The sequence below is a fragment of the Salvelinus namaycush genome, chromosome 8 (assembly GCF_016432855.1).
Source record: "Salvelinus namaycush isolate Seneca chromosome 8, SaNama_1.0, whole genome shotgun sequence".
NCBI classification, from domain to species: domain Eukaryota; kingdom Metazoa; phylum Chordata; class Actinopteri; order Salmoniformes; family Salmonidae; genus Salvelinus; species Salvelinus namaycush.
In genome coordinates, this window is record NC_052314.1 from 18,454,724 (window position 1) to 18,468,984 (window position 14,261).

Sequence of the window (14,261 nt, forward strand, 5' to 3'; positions counted from 1 at the left end):
AATGCAACCGCTGTGTCAGATTTTTTTTTAACTTTACGGAAAAAGCAAATCATGCAATAATCTGAGACGGGGCTCAGAAAAATAGTCAAATTAGCCGCCATGTTGGGGTCAACAGAAACCAGAAAATACATGATAAATGTTTCCTTACCTTTGATGAACTTCATCAGAATGCAGTCCTAGGAATCCCAGGTCCACAATAAATGCTTGATTTGTTCGATAATGTCCGTTATTTATGTCCAATTAGCTACGTTAGCGCGTTAGCGGTAAACAATTCCAAAGTCACAAAGCGCATCCACTATAACGTGACGAAATGTCCAAAAGTTCCGTAACAGTCAGTAGAAACATGTCAAACCATGTACTGAATCAATCTTTAGAATGATGTTAACATACATCTTGAATAACGTTCCAACCGGAGAATTAGATTGACTTCAGAAGAGCGGTGGAACGGAGGTCCTCCTCGTGAAGGCGCATGTGAAAGCATGGTCAGCTCGTGGCAGACCTGACAAGATTCTCTGGTCTGATGAAACCAAGATTGAACTGTTTGGCCTGAATGCCAAGTGTCACGTCTGGAGGAAACCAGGCACCGCTCATCACCTGGCCAATACCTTCCCTACGGTGATGCATGGTGGTGGCAGCATCATGCTGTGGGGATTTTCTTCAGCGGCAGGGACTGGGAGACTAGTCAGGATTGAGGGGAAAATGGAGTAAAGTACAGAGAGGTCCTTGATAAAAACCTGCTCCAGGGCGATCAGGACCTCAGACTGGGGTGAAGTTCAACCTTCCAACAGGACAACGACCCTAAGAGCACAGCCAAGAAAATGCAGGCGTGGTTTTGGGACAAGTCTTTGAATGTCCTTGGCCCAGCCAGAGCCCGGACTTGAACCCGATAGAACATCTCTGGAGAGACCTGAAAATAGCTGTGCAGCGACGCACCCCATCCAACCTGACAGCGCTTGAGATGATCTGCAGAGAAGAATGGTAGAAACTCCCAAAATACAGGTGTGCCAAGCTTGTAATGTCATACACAAGAAGACTCGATGCTGTAATCGCTGCCAAAGGTGCTTCAACAAAGTACTGAGTAAAGGGTCTGACTACTTATGTAAATGTGATATTTACGTTGTTATGGGGTATTGGTAGATTTGAGAAGAGGGGGAAAAAAGTATTTATTCCATTTTAGAATAAGGCTGTAATGTAACAAAATGTGGAAAAAGTGAAGTGGTTTGAATACTTTTTGAATGCACTGTATGTCCCATATTCTATCACGAGGATAATGTTTTATTAGCTTGGTACATGCCTTCATGGGTTGTTTCTCCTGTTGTGTTCCTTCAGGAGCAGACCCCGTTGTTCCTGGCAGCCAGAGAGGGTAGTTTTGAGGCGGCCCAGGTTCTGCTGGACCACTACTCTAATAGGGACATCACAGACCACCTGGACCGGCTGCCCCGCGACACCGCACAGGAGCGCATGCACCATGACATCGTACGTCTGCTTGACCAGTACAACCTGGTCCACAGCCCTCACAATGGCCCCAACCACATGGGCGGGGGACACTCTTCCTTGGTCTGTGGCGGCAATGGCGCTGGCTACATGGGCATGCGACCCGGACCCCAGGGCAAGAAGAGCAGGCGCGGTGGGGCAAAGGTTGGAGGGGTGGGTGGGGCTACAGCAAAAGAGCTGAAAGACATGAAGGCCAAGCGGAGAAAGAAGCCAACGGGAGGAGAAGGGCCTGCAGTGGGAGGAGCCAGTGGCAACGGCACTAAAGCTGCAGGAGGGCTGTCGGAGAGCTCGGTCACCATGTCCCCTGTCGACTCCCTGGAGTCTCCACACTCATACATAGGAGATGCTGCCGGGGCCTCCAAAACGACCAACTCTCCTCTCCTGGGCAGCCCCTCCTCCAGGCCCCTGTTGCCCCCAGTCAGCCACATGCTGAGCCAGCAGCAGAGCTGGGTGGGCCTGAAGCATGGCTACGGTGGCCACATGTTCAGCCTCCTCCCCCAGCAGATGGGCAGTGGCCACCCTAGCATGTCCCAGCACCACGGCCAAGGCCTGCTCACCCCTATGAATGTCACCATGAGCCGTGAGCAGCTGCCTCCCATTGTTACCTTCCAAATGATGGCGCCGGGGGGCGGGCAGGCCCTGCTGAAGCAGCCCCAGCCTGGGCAGGTGCAGTCCCAGGGCCAAAACCAGGGCCAGCCCCAGGGCCAGCCCCAATCTCAGCAGGGCCCTACTCACCTGCACTGCACCCAGGGCATGTTGTACCAGATGCCCAACATGAGCCTCCAGCACAGCCTGTCTCACAGCCTCCCTCACCCTCACTCCCATGGCCTGGCCCACGGCCACGGCATGGTGCAGGATGGCCAGTCACGCCAACAGCTCCCTCCCTATCAGGCTATGCAGAGCCCCGTGGATAAGTACCCAACCCCTCCTTCTCAGCACAGCTACGCTACGGCTGGCTCGGAGAGCACCACCCCAGGGTATCCGGCTCACCCGCCCAGTGAGCACCCTTACCTCACCCCCTCCCCTGAGTCCCCTGACCCCTGGTCCTCCTCCTCCCCCCACTCCAACTCAGACTGGTCTGACGTCACCACCAGCCCCACACCCCTGGGGAACCCCCATGCACTGCTGCCTCTCCGCCACACACACATTCCGGAGCAGGTGCAGCTGCAGCCGCAGTCCCAGCAGACACAACAGAACCCCCAGCAGCCTCAGCGTGGCAACATGCAGGTGTTTGCATAGACAAGAGGACTCTCTTAAAGTGCCCAACTCTTAAATGCTTTGTTGATCTTAGTAGTTACAACACTTAAACTCTTATCCATCACTTCTTTCGTCATTTGCTCTTGTCTTATCGTCTCTCTGGTTACAGTAATCATTTTTACACTTCATTGTCACATGATTTTCTTCAATTTTGCACTTAAAGATAGTGTATAGTCTTGTATGAGTATTGTCAACTAAAACCAAAAACTGTTTAAGTACCTTTGACATTTAAAAGTGACGGATCATCAGAAATCAAACAAGGAACCAGAGCCAAACGGTGATCATGTAAGGAAAATGGACTGTTCAAGAAGACACCAAGACAGAATCGACATTAGATATTGCCTAACTCTGCTTCTTATTGTCATCCCTCTTGGGACGTTTCTTTGGGCTGAGACTTATTTTTTTACTTTTTTTAAGGAAATAATTGCTCATTTAACATGCTATCATTTTCATTTACTGTTTTATGTAGACCTCTGCCAAGGCCATACAGTTTCATTGAAAATTAACTTGACTTTTTATATGATGGGTTGCGTTCGCTTATGTTAAGATGTGTTCACTAAGCGAAGACTGCCTTATGGATTCTTATTATGGAATGTATCTGATTAGGATGTGGTGATGCTATTTGAGGGGCTATTGTGTGGTTAGAAACACACACACAAGCTAAAAACATGCAGATACATCTCTTCAATGTGTGGTTCTAAGCTAAACTGTGGTGTAAATAGTTGTCATGTACACTGAGTATACCAAACATTAGGAACACGTTCCTAATATTGAGATGCACCCCTTTTGCCCTAAGAACAGACTTCTTGATACACACAGGAAACTGTTGAGCATGAAAAACACAGCAGCATTGCAGTTCTTGACACAAACTGGTGCACCTGGCACCTACTACCATATCCTGTTCAAGGACATTTGCATTTTTTGTTTTGCCCAATTCACCCTCTGAATGACACACGTATACAATATGTCTCGAGGCTTAAAAATCCTTCTTTAACCTGTCTCCTCCCATCTACAAAGATTTTTTTTTAAAGTGATTTTAACAAGTGACATCAATAAGGGATCATAGCTTTCACTTGGATTCATCTGGTCAGTCTATGTCATGGAAAGAGCAGGAGTTCTTAATGTTTTGTACACTCAGTGTAAGTTCCTGTATTCTTTTTCATTATTGCCTTTGTTACAGTGTAGCCTTTGTCTCTCCCCTACACCTTAGGGAGGATGTCAGTTAGTGGGGGCTGTGGTGTTCTGTGTCAGGAGAATCTGTGTTACTGAAGAGTTTAAGATGTATGGTACGGTTATGGATACAAAAGAAAAGATTGTGACTGAAAAATCAAATGAAAGAAAAAGGCATCGTTTGATGTTGCACTGTCTCTCTCCATGTTCTCTCACCATGGGGGTTTCACTATGGTGTGTGAAATAAGACGAGGACAAAGATGCTTTACATTATGTTACTAAGTCAATCACTTTGATAGAACAGTTGAGCGTTGAGGTACAGTATTTCTTCCAACATCATGTAATCACTTTTTTGCTTAATTACAATCAGTGTATTTGTGTATCTTTTTTTTGTGATTCATAAACCAAGTCGTTTAAGATAAAAACAATTGTATAATGAGTATTGTTGTCATCCTAATGTTTCTCATATGAGCACAGCCTTATGTGAATGCTCTGTGATTACAGACAATCATTGATTGTTTCTATTTTGTACCGATAAATGGAACATCAATGTCTCCAAGACCAAAGTGATTCATTGCAAATCCATGACATTGGTGACTGTTGAAAGTGTTCTTTGGAAATGTTGCATTTTGGAGGTATTGTCTAATCAAAGTGGATTATTTTTACAATGTATTTGAAAGATTAATGTGGCTTTGACGGAGCAAAATCCAAATACAGTAATTGATTATTGTTATACCTTTTATTTAACTAGGCAAGTCAGTTAAGAACAAATTCTTATTTTCAATGACGGCCTAAGAACAGTGGGTTAACTGCCTTGTTCAGGGGCAGAACGACAGATTTTTACCTTGTCGCCTCGGTGATTCAATGTTGCAACCTTTCGGTTACTAGTCCAACGCTCTAACCACTAGGCTACCTGCCGCCCCGTCACACATGGTAAGGTATCATGCGAGTGCCTTTATGAGAACTACATACCAAAATCCCCAAAATCCTTTCCCATTCCCCCTATCTGGCACTTAATATCCCCCACTACAAATTACTTCTGATGTACTATCCACATAATCAAATCAGCAGAGCTCGTGGAGCATGGTATTTACACCTAAATGCCGCATTATGCAAGGCTATTTTTTTAAGTGCTGTATATAAACACGTTTTGAATGTTTGTACTTTTTCTGCTAACCATATATACACGTTATATGAAGTAGCTTCCCCTCATATTTGTATGATGAGGAAAATATGCCTGTTTATAAAGAACAAAACCTGTCTGATATGAAATATACTAAACAAATGATGCATATTATAGATCTAAAAAGTCTGACTTTATTTCTGTATATCTGCCTATTGTGCACGTACGTGTCATTCTCATGGTAAAACACAGGAATTGTTTTTAAAAATGAAAATGAATAAACTGTTCAAAACAATGCATATTACAATAGATTTGTTTTCTGTATTACACTATGGCATTGAACCAATTCACTGATAAAGCAATAATTAAAGCAAATCATGGGCATTAATATGGAGTTGGTCCCCCCTTTGCTGCTACAACAGCCTCCACTCTTCTGGGAAGGCGTTCAACTATACATTGGAACATTGCTGTGCGGACTTGCTTCCATTTGCCACAAGAGCATTAGTGAGGTCGGGTGCTGATGTTGCCACAAAACTGTTGCCACAAAGTTGCAGTCACACATCGTCTAGAATGTCATTGTATGCTGTAGCGTTAAGATTTCCCTTCATTGGAACTAAGGGGCCTAGCACGAATCATGAAAAATAGCCCCAGACCATTATTCCTCCTCCACCAAAGTTTACAGTTGGCACTAGGCATTGGTGCACGTAGCGTTCTCCTGGTATCCGCCAAACCCAGATTCGTCCGTCGGACTGCCAGATGGTGAAGCGTGATTCATCACTCCAGAGAACGCGTTTCTACTTGGCAGCGAGTCCAATGGCGGCGAGCTTTACACCACTCCAGCCGACGCTTGGCATTGCGCATGATGCTTTTAGGCGTGTGTGCGGCTGCTCTGCCTTAGAAACCCATTTCATGAAGCTCCTGACAAACAGTTTTTATGCTGACGTTGCTTCCAGAAGCAGTTTGGAACTCGGTAGTGAGTGTTGCAAATGAGGACAGACGATTGTTACGCACTACGCTCTTCAGCACTCGCCGGTCCCGTTCTGTGTGCTTGTGTGGCCCACAGGGTTGTGGCTGAGCTGTCGTTGCTCCAAGACGTTTCCACATCACAATTACAGTACTTGTTAACCGGTGCAGCTCCAGCAGGGCAGAAATTTGACGAACTGACTTGTTGGAAAGGTAGCATCCTATGACGGTGCCACGTTAAGTCACTGACCTCTTCAGTAAGGCCATTCTACTGCCAATGTTTGTCCATGGAGATTGCATGGCTGTGTGCTCGATTTTATACACCTGTCGGCAGCGGGTGTGGCTGAAATAGCCGAATCCACTAATTTGAAAGGTTGTCCGCATACTTTTAGTGTAGCATAGCCGCTTCATGTAAAAGTGGAGAACACAGTAAAGACCTAATTAATCCAAGTATGTGTACAGTAACTGCATACGTGGAATGTGTATGAAAGTGGGCATTACAAAACAAGTGGGAGGCTCAACACCAGTGGGTGTGTCAACCTAACAGCTAATTGGGCAGATTGGTTGCCACTCAAGACTTTGTTTTATGTGGCTGCTTCCTTCCTTGTATCCTTTTAGCTAAGCAGGTTAGGATCATTAACGTAGCAGGTTAGTATTATTAACGTGGCAGGTTAGGAATACTAACATAGCAGATTAGGAGAATTAACGTGGCAGGTTAGGAAAATTAGGGTAGCAGGTTAGGATAAACATGGCAGGTTAGGTGAATTAACGTGGCTGGTTAGGAGAACTACCCTAGCAGGTTACAAGAATGAGGTTAAGGTTAGGAAAATGATCTGCCCAATTAGCTGTTAGTTTTCGATAGACCCACTTGTGTTGATCCTCCCACTTGGGAGGGTTGTGTTCGAGACACTGGTTCAAGAGCATCACATACATAATACACATTATAGGTGTCATATTTATGGGCATGTGGCAGCACTGTAGGATGGAGATTCCAAGATGTGGGACGTGTGCACAGAGAAATGCATAGTTTCGGTGAGAAAAGTTGTGTGTGTCATCTGTACAGGTGCCCATGTTGCTGGGGATCTGTGATGTCTGGTGTGAGGGAGGCAGGTTGAGGTGGCCAGGTCAGAGTAGTGCAGCAGATGTCGTATGCTGAGACAGTGAAGAAAGTAGAGGAGTGTGGATCAAGGGTGAGGGATCCTGAGAGGATCCCTGTGAATAGTAGATCTGTGCCAGAACAGAGGGATAGGCCAATGAGTGATTTCAGTAAGGTTGGCTTCCTAGTGTTCATAGCAATGGTTATCAACTGTACCGCAGAGATGGAACGTAAAGTCACAGAAAATAGATGTTGTGGTGGCAGCTCCAGAGAAGTACTTGGGGGTACGAGGTTTGAATTCAGGAAAAAATAAAATAATTACAGGGTGTGTTGAGTGGTATTGTACCGTCCTCTCAGGTCGTTGGCCTGGGGTAGGATCAGATAGGGTTACCGTCCTCTCAGGTCGTTGGCCGGGGTAGGGTCAGGTAGGGTTAAAGTAGTGGAATAAGGTGGTGGGTTTTATTGTTTGCCCTTTTCTCATTTTGTATCACAAAGTGTAAAGGATTTGTCAAATCAAAATCAAATTTTATCTGTCACATGCGCCGAATACAACAGGTGTAGTAGACCTTACAGTGAAATGCTTACTTACAAGCCTTTAACCAACAATGCAGTTTTAAGAAAATACCTTTTTTTTAAAGTATGAGATAAGAATAACAAATACTTAAAGAGCAGCAGTAAATAACATTACTTTAGTTCATTTGGTGGCAGTAATGCAACATATTGGATGTCAACAGTCATTAAAATAAGTCACTCGGCAGTCTCCGACACTGACGAACAAGCCTGCCACCATGGGTTTTCAGTAGAACCCTGTCCACCCATCCAGCAGGTGGCAGTAAAGGGCGAGCGGAAGGTTAGTTCTTGATGTTCTTCTAATCAGATGAGGAAGACAAAAATACTGTACAAGTCGTGTTAGAATACTCATACTAACATACTGTATACTACATACTTAATGAGTATATACTACATACTATTAGTTCATTTTAGTATACTGTAAACGAATGGTATCGTTCATGTGTTGAGCGTACTAGAGCTTCGCCTGTCTACCGGAAGTTGATGCTGTTGCTATGCAACCTCTTGCTAGCATGACAAATGACTAGCTAGACATTTTACGATTTTGGGTGTGTTGGTAAATTCAATCTGGAGTGCCAAAGTGCGCCAGAGTTCGTAAATCGTTGTCAGATTGTCAGTTCATAAATTCAGAGTGTTTTGCTCTCGGAGCGCACACTGGGAGCTCTGGCCAAGGGGGGTTGATTGAGCGTTCAACGGCAGTCAAGCACCCAAGCGTGTCAAGGCTGTGTTCAAACAATGATTTATCAATGACCAGCTCAATTAATCCCTACCATTGTGACAATGAGTCATCATAATGCTGCATAAAACTTACATTATCCCAGGGGCGTTGGCAGACACAATGTAAGTAACTTCAATTATGTCCCCCTAATTACCTCTGTTGATCCTACAGCTATTGTATGCAGTAATCATGAGCCTATGAAACAGAGTTATACCAAATATGTTCTATGTATGCAGATGACTCAACACTATACACGTCAGCTACTACAGCAACTGAAATAACTGCAACATTGAACAAAGAGCTGCAGTTAGTTTTGGGAATGGGTAGCAAGGAATAAGTTAGTCCTAAATATTTCCTAAACTAAAAGCATTGTATTTGGGACAAATCATTCACTAAGCCCTAAACCTCAACTACATCTCGTAACGAATAATGTGGAAATTGAGTAAATTGAGGTGACTAAACTGCTTGGAGTAACTCTGGATTGTAAACTGTCATAGTCAAAACAGTAGCTAAGATGGGAGAAGTATGTCCATAATAAAGCGCTGCTCTGCCTTCTTAACACTATCAACAAGGCAAGTCCTACAGGCCCTAGTTTTGTCGCATCTAGACCACTGTTCAGTAGTGTGGTTAGGTGCCACAAAGTGGGACTTAGGAAAATTGCAGTTGGCTCAGAACAGGGCAGCAAGGTTGGCCCTTAAAAGTACACGGAGAGCTAACATCCAACAACGTCGGTATGAAGGGGCAATGGTAGAATACCGTTGTTGTGAGCCAGCCTGGGTCAATGGACGAGAGGACTTGAACCAAAGACAGTACAATATGGTTTAGAAACTCTGCTTGAAATGTGTGTCTAACAGACCGCTGAGTTAATTAGCTACTCAGGGCAGCTAAGCTAACGTTAGCTAGCTTGCACTACAACTCACACTTCAAGAATTACGGCTCAAGTTCAACTTTTGTATAACCTAGCTAGCTTTCTTCCGGTGCCACCAGGTAGGTCTGCAATCCTTGCATTATCAAACTGGGTGAGAATGATGAGTCAGTGGCGCGAGCGTAACGTTAGCTTGCCTGCTTCCTTGTTGATGAATGTGAGAAGACGCCTGCACAAACTAGCTAGACAACTTTATAGGAAGGTGTCACTTGTTTTGACTGTAATTAAACTGAATAAACAAAAGTTGAAGTATTAATGTAGTCATTGTTGACTTTCTGTCATTATGCATGTAGCCTGACTTTTGTCTGTAAAATCATTGAAAAGGGGATTCTACAATCATGGCAATGTCCAAACGGACCTTACCACACTACAATTAAAAGTCAGTTAATCTTTGATGGACAAGGAAACTGTCATATATGGTATCTGCTGGTGCCCCTGGTCTTGTGGACAAAGAGAGCATTGTGTTGCTGTTTTTGAGCCAGCAGTAGGCCAGCATGTTTGTCTGGCCAATGTCAGTGTAAGCTAATTTTTCTTCACACCACTGAAGCTTGTCTCCAGTGCCCGACCACAGGAGCAAGAGTTGCAGCCATTTGGCCCATTGGTCCTTCCTTTGAATGTTTCAAGACTGCCCCCTCACCTTGCAGCAGGTAGGCTAGTTCTCATTTGCAACTGCGACCTGGCCAAGATAAAGCATAGCAATTCGACACATACAACAACACAGAGTTACACATGGAATAAACAAAACATACAGTCAATAATACAGTAGAAAAATAAGTCTATATACAATGTGAGCAAATGAGGTGAGATAAGGGAAGTAAAGGCAAAAAAAGGCCATGGTGGCGAGGTAAATACAATATAGCAAGTAAAACACTGGAATGGTAGATTTGCAGTGGAAGAATGTGCAAAGTAGAAATAGAAATAATAGGGTGCAAAGGAGCAAAAATAAATAAATACAGTAGGGGAAGAGGAAGTTGTTTGGGCTAAATTATAGATGGGCTATGTACAGGTGCAGTAATCTGTGAGCTGCTCTGACAGCTGGTGAGGGAGATAAGTGTTTCCAGCTTCAGAGATTTTTGCAGTTCGTTCCAGTCATTGGCAGCAGAGAACTGGAAGGAAAGATGACCAAAGGAGGAATTGGCTTTGGGGGTGACCAGTGAGATATACCTGCTGGAGCGTGTGCTACGAGTGGGTGCTGCTATGGTGACCAGTGAGCTGAGATAAGGTGGGGCTTTACCTAGCAGAGACTTGTAGATAACCTGTAGCCAGTGGGTTTGGCGACGAGTATGAAGCGAGGGCCAACCAACGAGAGCGTACAGGTCGCAGTGGTGGGTAGTGTATGGGGCTTTGGTGACAAAACGGATGGCACTGTGATAGGCTGCATCCAGTTTGTTGAGTAGAGTGTTGGAGGCTATTTTATAGATGACATCACCGAAGTCGAAGATCGGTAGGATAGTCAGTTTTTCGAGGGTATGTTTGGCAGCATGAGTGAAGGATGCTTTGTTGCGATATAGGAAGCCGATTCTAGATTTAATTTTGGATTGGATATGCTTAATGTGAGTCTGGAAGGAGAGTTTACAATCTAACCAATCTAACTAGGTATTTGTAGTTGTCCACGTATTCTAAGTCAGAGCTGTCCAGAGTAGTGATGCTGGACGGGCGAGCAGGTGCGGGCAGTGATCGGTTGAATAGCATGCATTTAGTTTTACTTGCGTTTAAGAGCAGTTGGAGGCCACGGAAGGAGAGTTGTATGGCATTGAAGCTCGTCTGGAGGTTATTTAACACAGTATCCAAAGAGGGGCCAGAAGTATACAGAATGGTGTCATCTGCGTAGAGGTGTATCAGAGAATCACCAGCAGCAAGAGCAACATCATTGATGTATACAGAGAAGAGAGTCGGCCCGAGGATTGAACCCTGTGGCACCCCCATAGAGACTGCCAGAGGTCCGGACAACAGGCCCCCCGATTTGACATACTGAACTCTATCAGGGAAGTAGTTGGTAAACCAGGCGAGGCAATCATTTGAGAAACCAAGGCTGTCGAGTCTGCCAATAAGAATGTGGTGATTGACAGAGTCGAAAGCCTTGGCCAGGTCGATGAATACGGCTGCGCAGTAATGTCTCTTATCGATGGCGGTTATGATGTCGTTTAGGACCTTGAGCGTGGCTGAGGTGCACCCATGACCAGCTCTGAAACCAGATTGCATAGCGGAGAAGGTACGGTGGGATTCGAAATGGTCGGTAATCTGTTTGTTAACTTGGCTTTCGAAGACCTTAGAAAGGCAGGGCGGGATTGATATAGGTCTGTAGCAGTTTGGGTCTAGAGTGTCACCCCCTTTGAAGAGGGGGATGACCGCAGCAGCTTTCCAATCTTTGGGAATCTCAGACGATACGAAAGAGAGGTTGAACAGGCTAGTAATAGGGGTTGCAACAATTTCGGCAGATCATTTTAGAGAGGGTCCAGATTGTCTAGCCCGGCTGATTTGTAGGGGTTCAGATTTTGCAGCTCTTTCAGAACATCAGCTATCTGGATTTGGGTGAAGGAGCAATGGTGGGGGCTTTGGCGGGTTGCTGTGGAGGGTGCCGGGCAGTTGACCGGGGTAGGGGTAGCCAGGTGGAAAGCATGGCCAGCCGTAGAGAAATGCTTATTTAAATTCTCAATTATAGTGGATTTATCGGTGATCCCTGCAGACCAGAGTGACCCTGCTGTCCCCAACATGGTGTCGTCCAGGCTGAAGTACCTGTCTCTGTGGGTGCTGGTGTTCCAGACCACCTTTCTGGTGCTGACCATGCGCTACTCCCGCACGCTACAGGGGGACGGCCCCCGCTACCTGGCCTCCTCTGCTGTGGTGGTGGCTGAGCTCATGAAGATCATCACCTGTGTGCTGCTCATATTCAAGGAGCACAGTGAGTGTCCTCAAAGATAATACAACTGTTTAAAAATATACATGTGCAAGTATACATTTAGGCAAGCTGGCCCTCCATTTGTCTCCCTCTCAAGTTTCAAGTTGTATTAGTCATATATGTACATGATACACATGGCATACACTGTCCAATGAAATGCTTTCTTTCACTCTCTCCTGTCTGGCTGTGTTTCTTAGGCTACAGTATTCGGGCTCTGAACAGTATTCTGAGGCAAGAGATCACTCACAAGCCTATAGAGACCCTGAAGCTGGCCATTCCTTCTGGGATCTACACCCTATAGAACAACGTGCTCTATGTGGCTCTGTCCAACCTGGACGCTGCCACCTACCAGGTAAGACAACCTGTTATGGAGTGTGTGCACAGGAGGTTGGTGGCAACTTTCATTTGGGAGGACAGGCTCATAGTAATGACTGGAATGGAATTAGTGAAATGGTTTCCATGTGTTTGATGCTATTCCATTTGCTCCGTTCCAGCCATTATTATGAGCCGTCCTCCTCTCAGCAGCCTCCACTTAGTGTGTGTTTGTCTCTTTTGTAATTGTGTGGACACATGCATATGTTTCTGTGTGGGATATCTACTTGTGTCTGGGGTAGTGTACTTTTTATTGTCTTTAAATGGTGTCCCCTGCTTTCCCCTTGTCTCTCTCCACCAGGTGACGTACCAGCTGAAGATCCTCACCACAGCCCTGTTCTCAGTGTCCATGCTGGGCCGGAGGCTGGGTGTGTACCCGTGGCTCTCCCTGCTCATCCTCATGGCTGGGGTCGCACTTGTACAGGTAAACTCTACTCTAACTCCTTTACAATCCACTTTTTTTAAACCTGCATTCAGTGACTAAATTGTTTTAGTGCAAGTGTGTGTGTTTTTGTGTGTCCGATGTCTAGTGGCCCTCTGAATCCCTCGGGGCCACTGAGAAGGAGCAGATGTCTGAAGGGTCCCAGTTTGTGGGCGTGGTGGCGGTGCTGGTGGCCTGCTGCTCCAGTGGCTTCGCTGGGGTTTATTTTGCGAAGATCCTCAAAGAGACCAAATAGAGCGTCTGGGTCCGCAACATCCAACTGGGTCAGCATGAAAGGTTTCTACTATAGTAGGGTTTTCTTGCTATAAGGGCACTTTTTCATCCCAGAATTGCCCCATTATTTTTAAAGATATGTTATTCATGACAGAGCTCCAGTATCTCTACCGGGTCCTTGAAAGGAGGTTTTACAGTGTTTTTTCCTTTTCACTGCTCAGAAACCCTGTGTTTGTCTCTCAGCTCCTTTTCTGCCAAATGAGTCTTCCTGCTGAGTTTATTTTTACCTCTGAACGTGTGAAGCGTGTGTTAATTCTCCTGTGATTCATTTCCTGGTGTGAACTTGTGCTAGTTTCCTGTATCAAGTGTATGTACAGAGAATAGACTTGATTCATCCTCATAAAGAATGGATGAGTGTAGTGTTTTTAGCATGAATGTATTCATGTCTATGCATGTAGACATAATTTGTCTTTGATTTCCAGTCAAGCACCACTGGTTATTGTTTTTTGATTAATGCAGGCAGGGTTATGCTAAATCTACTTTCCTATCAATCCTACATCAGTTCAAACTGTTATATCATCAGACACTGGCTGCGTTTTCACAGGCAGCCCAATTCTGATATTTTTTCCACAAATTAGTCTTTTGACCAATCACATCAGATCTTTTTTCAATCTGATCTGATTGGTCAAAAGACCAATTAGTGAAAAAAAATATCAGAATTGGGCTGCCTGTGAAAACGCGGCTATATGTAAACATCGGTACAATGCCTGTGTAAACGCAGCCCAATAAGTTCCTCAACTAAAAAAGTGTGATCAGGAAGTTGCCACCACAGAGAAATAGACCCATGAGTCATGACCAAGCTCAGCAGTGTACTGGACACACCTGCCAGGCAGGTTATTGCACTGAGTCAAAACTGGTTGGGTAGGGTCCCCTGTCTTTATATTATTGTCATCATCTTAATAATGAAGATGATGGATAAAACAAAAGACACAGGCAGGGATGTTTTCTGACTTGTGCAT

At 45.1% G+C, this 14,261-nt stretch overlaps 1 protein-coding gene and 1 pseudogene across 1 annotated transcript in view; both read left to right on the forward strand.

Annotated features, from left to right (window-relative positions):
* LOC120052473 (neurogenic locus notch homolog protein 2-like) overlaps window positions 1-3,778 on the forward strand; it is a 58,241-nt gene extending 54,463 nt beyond the window's left edge. The window contains exon 34 of the mRNA XM_038999405.1: window positions 1,330-3,778. Coding sequence (XP_038855333.1) covers window positions 1,330-2,733 — 1,404 coding nt within the window. The 3' untranslated portion in view covers window positions 2,734-3,778. The remainder of the gene's footprint in view (window positions 1-1,329) is intronic.
* A 4,576-nt stretch (window positions 3,779-8,354) lies between these two features.
* LOC120052474 lies at window positions 8,355-13,916 on the forward strand (annotated as a pseudogene).
* The last annotated feature ends 345 nt before the right edge of the window (window positions 13,917-14,261 follow it).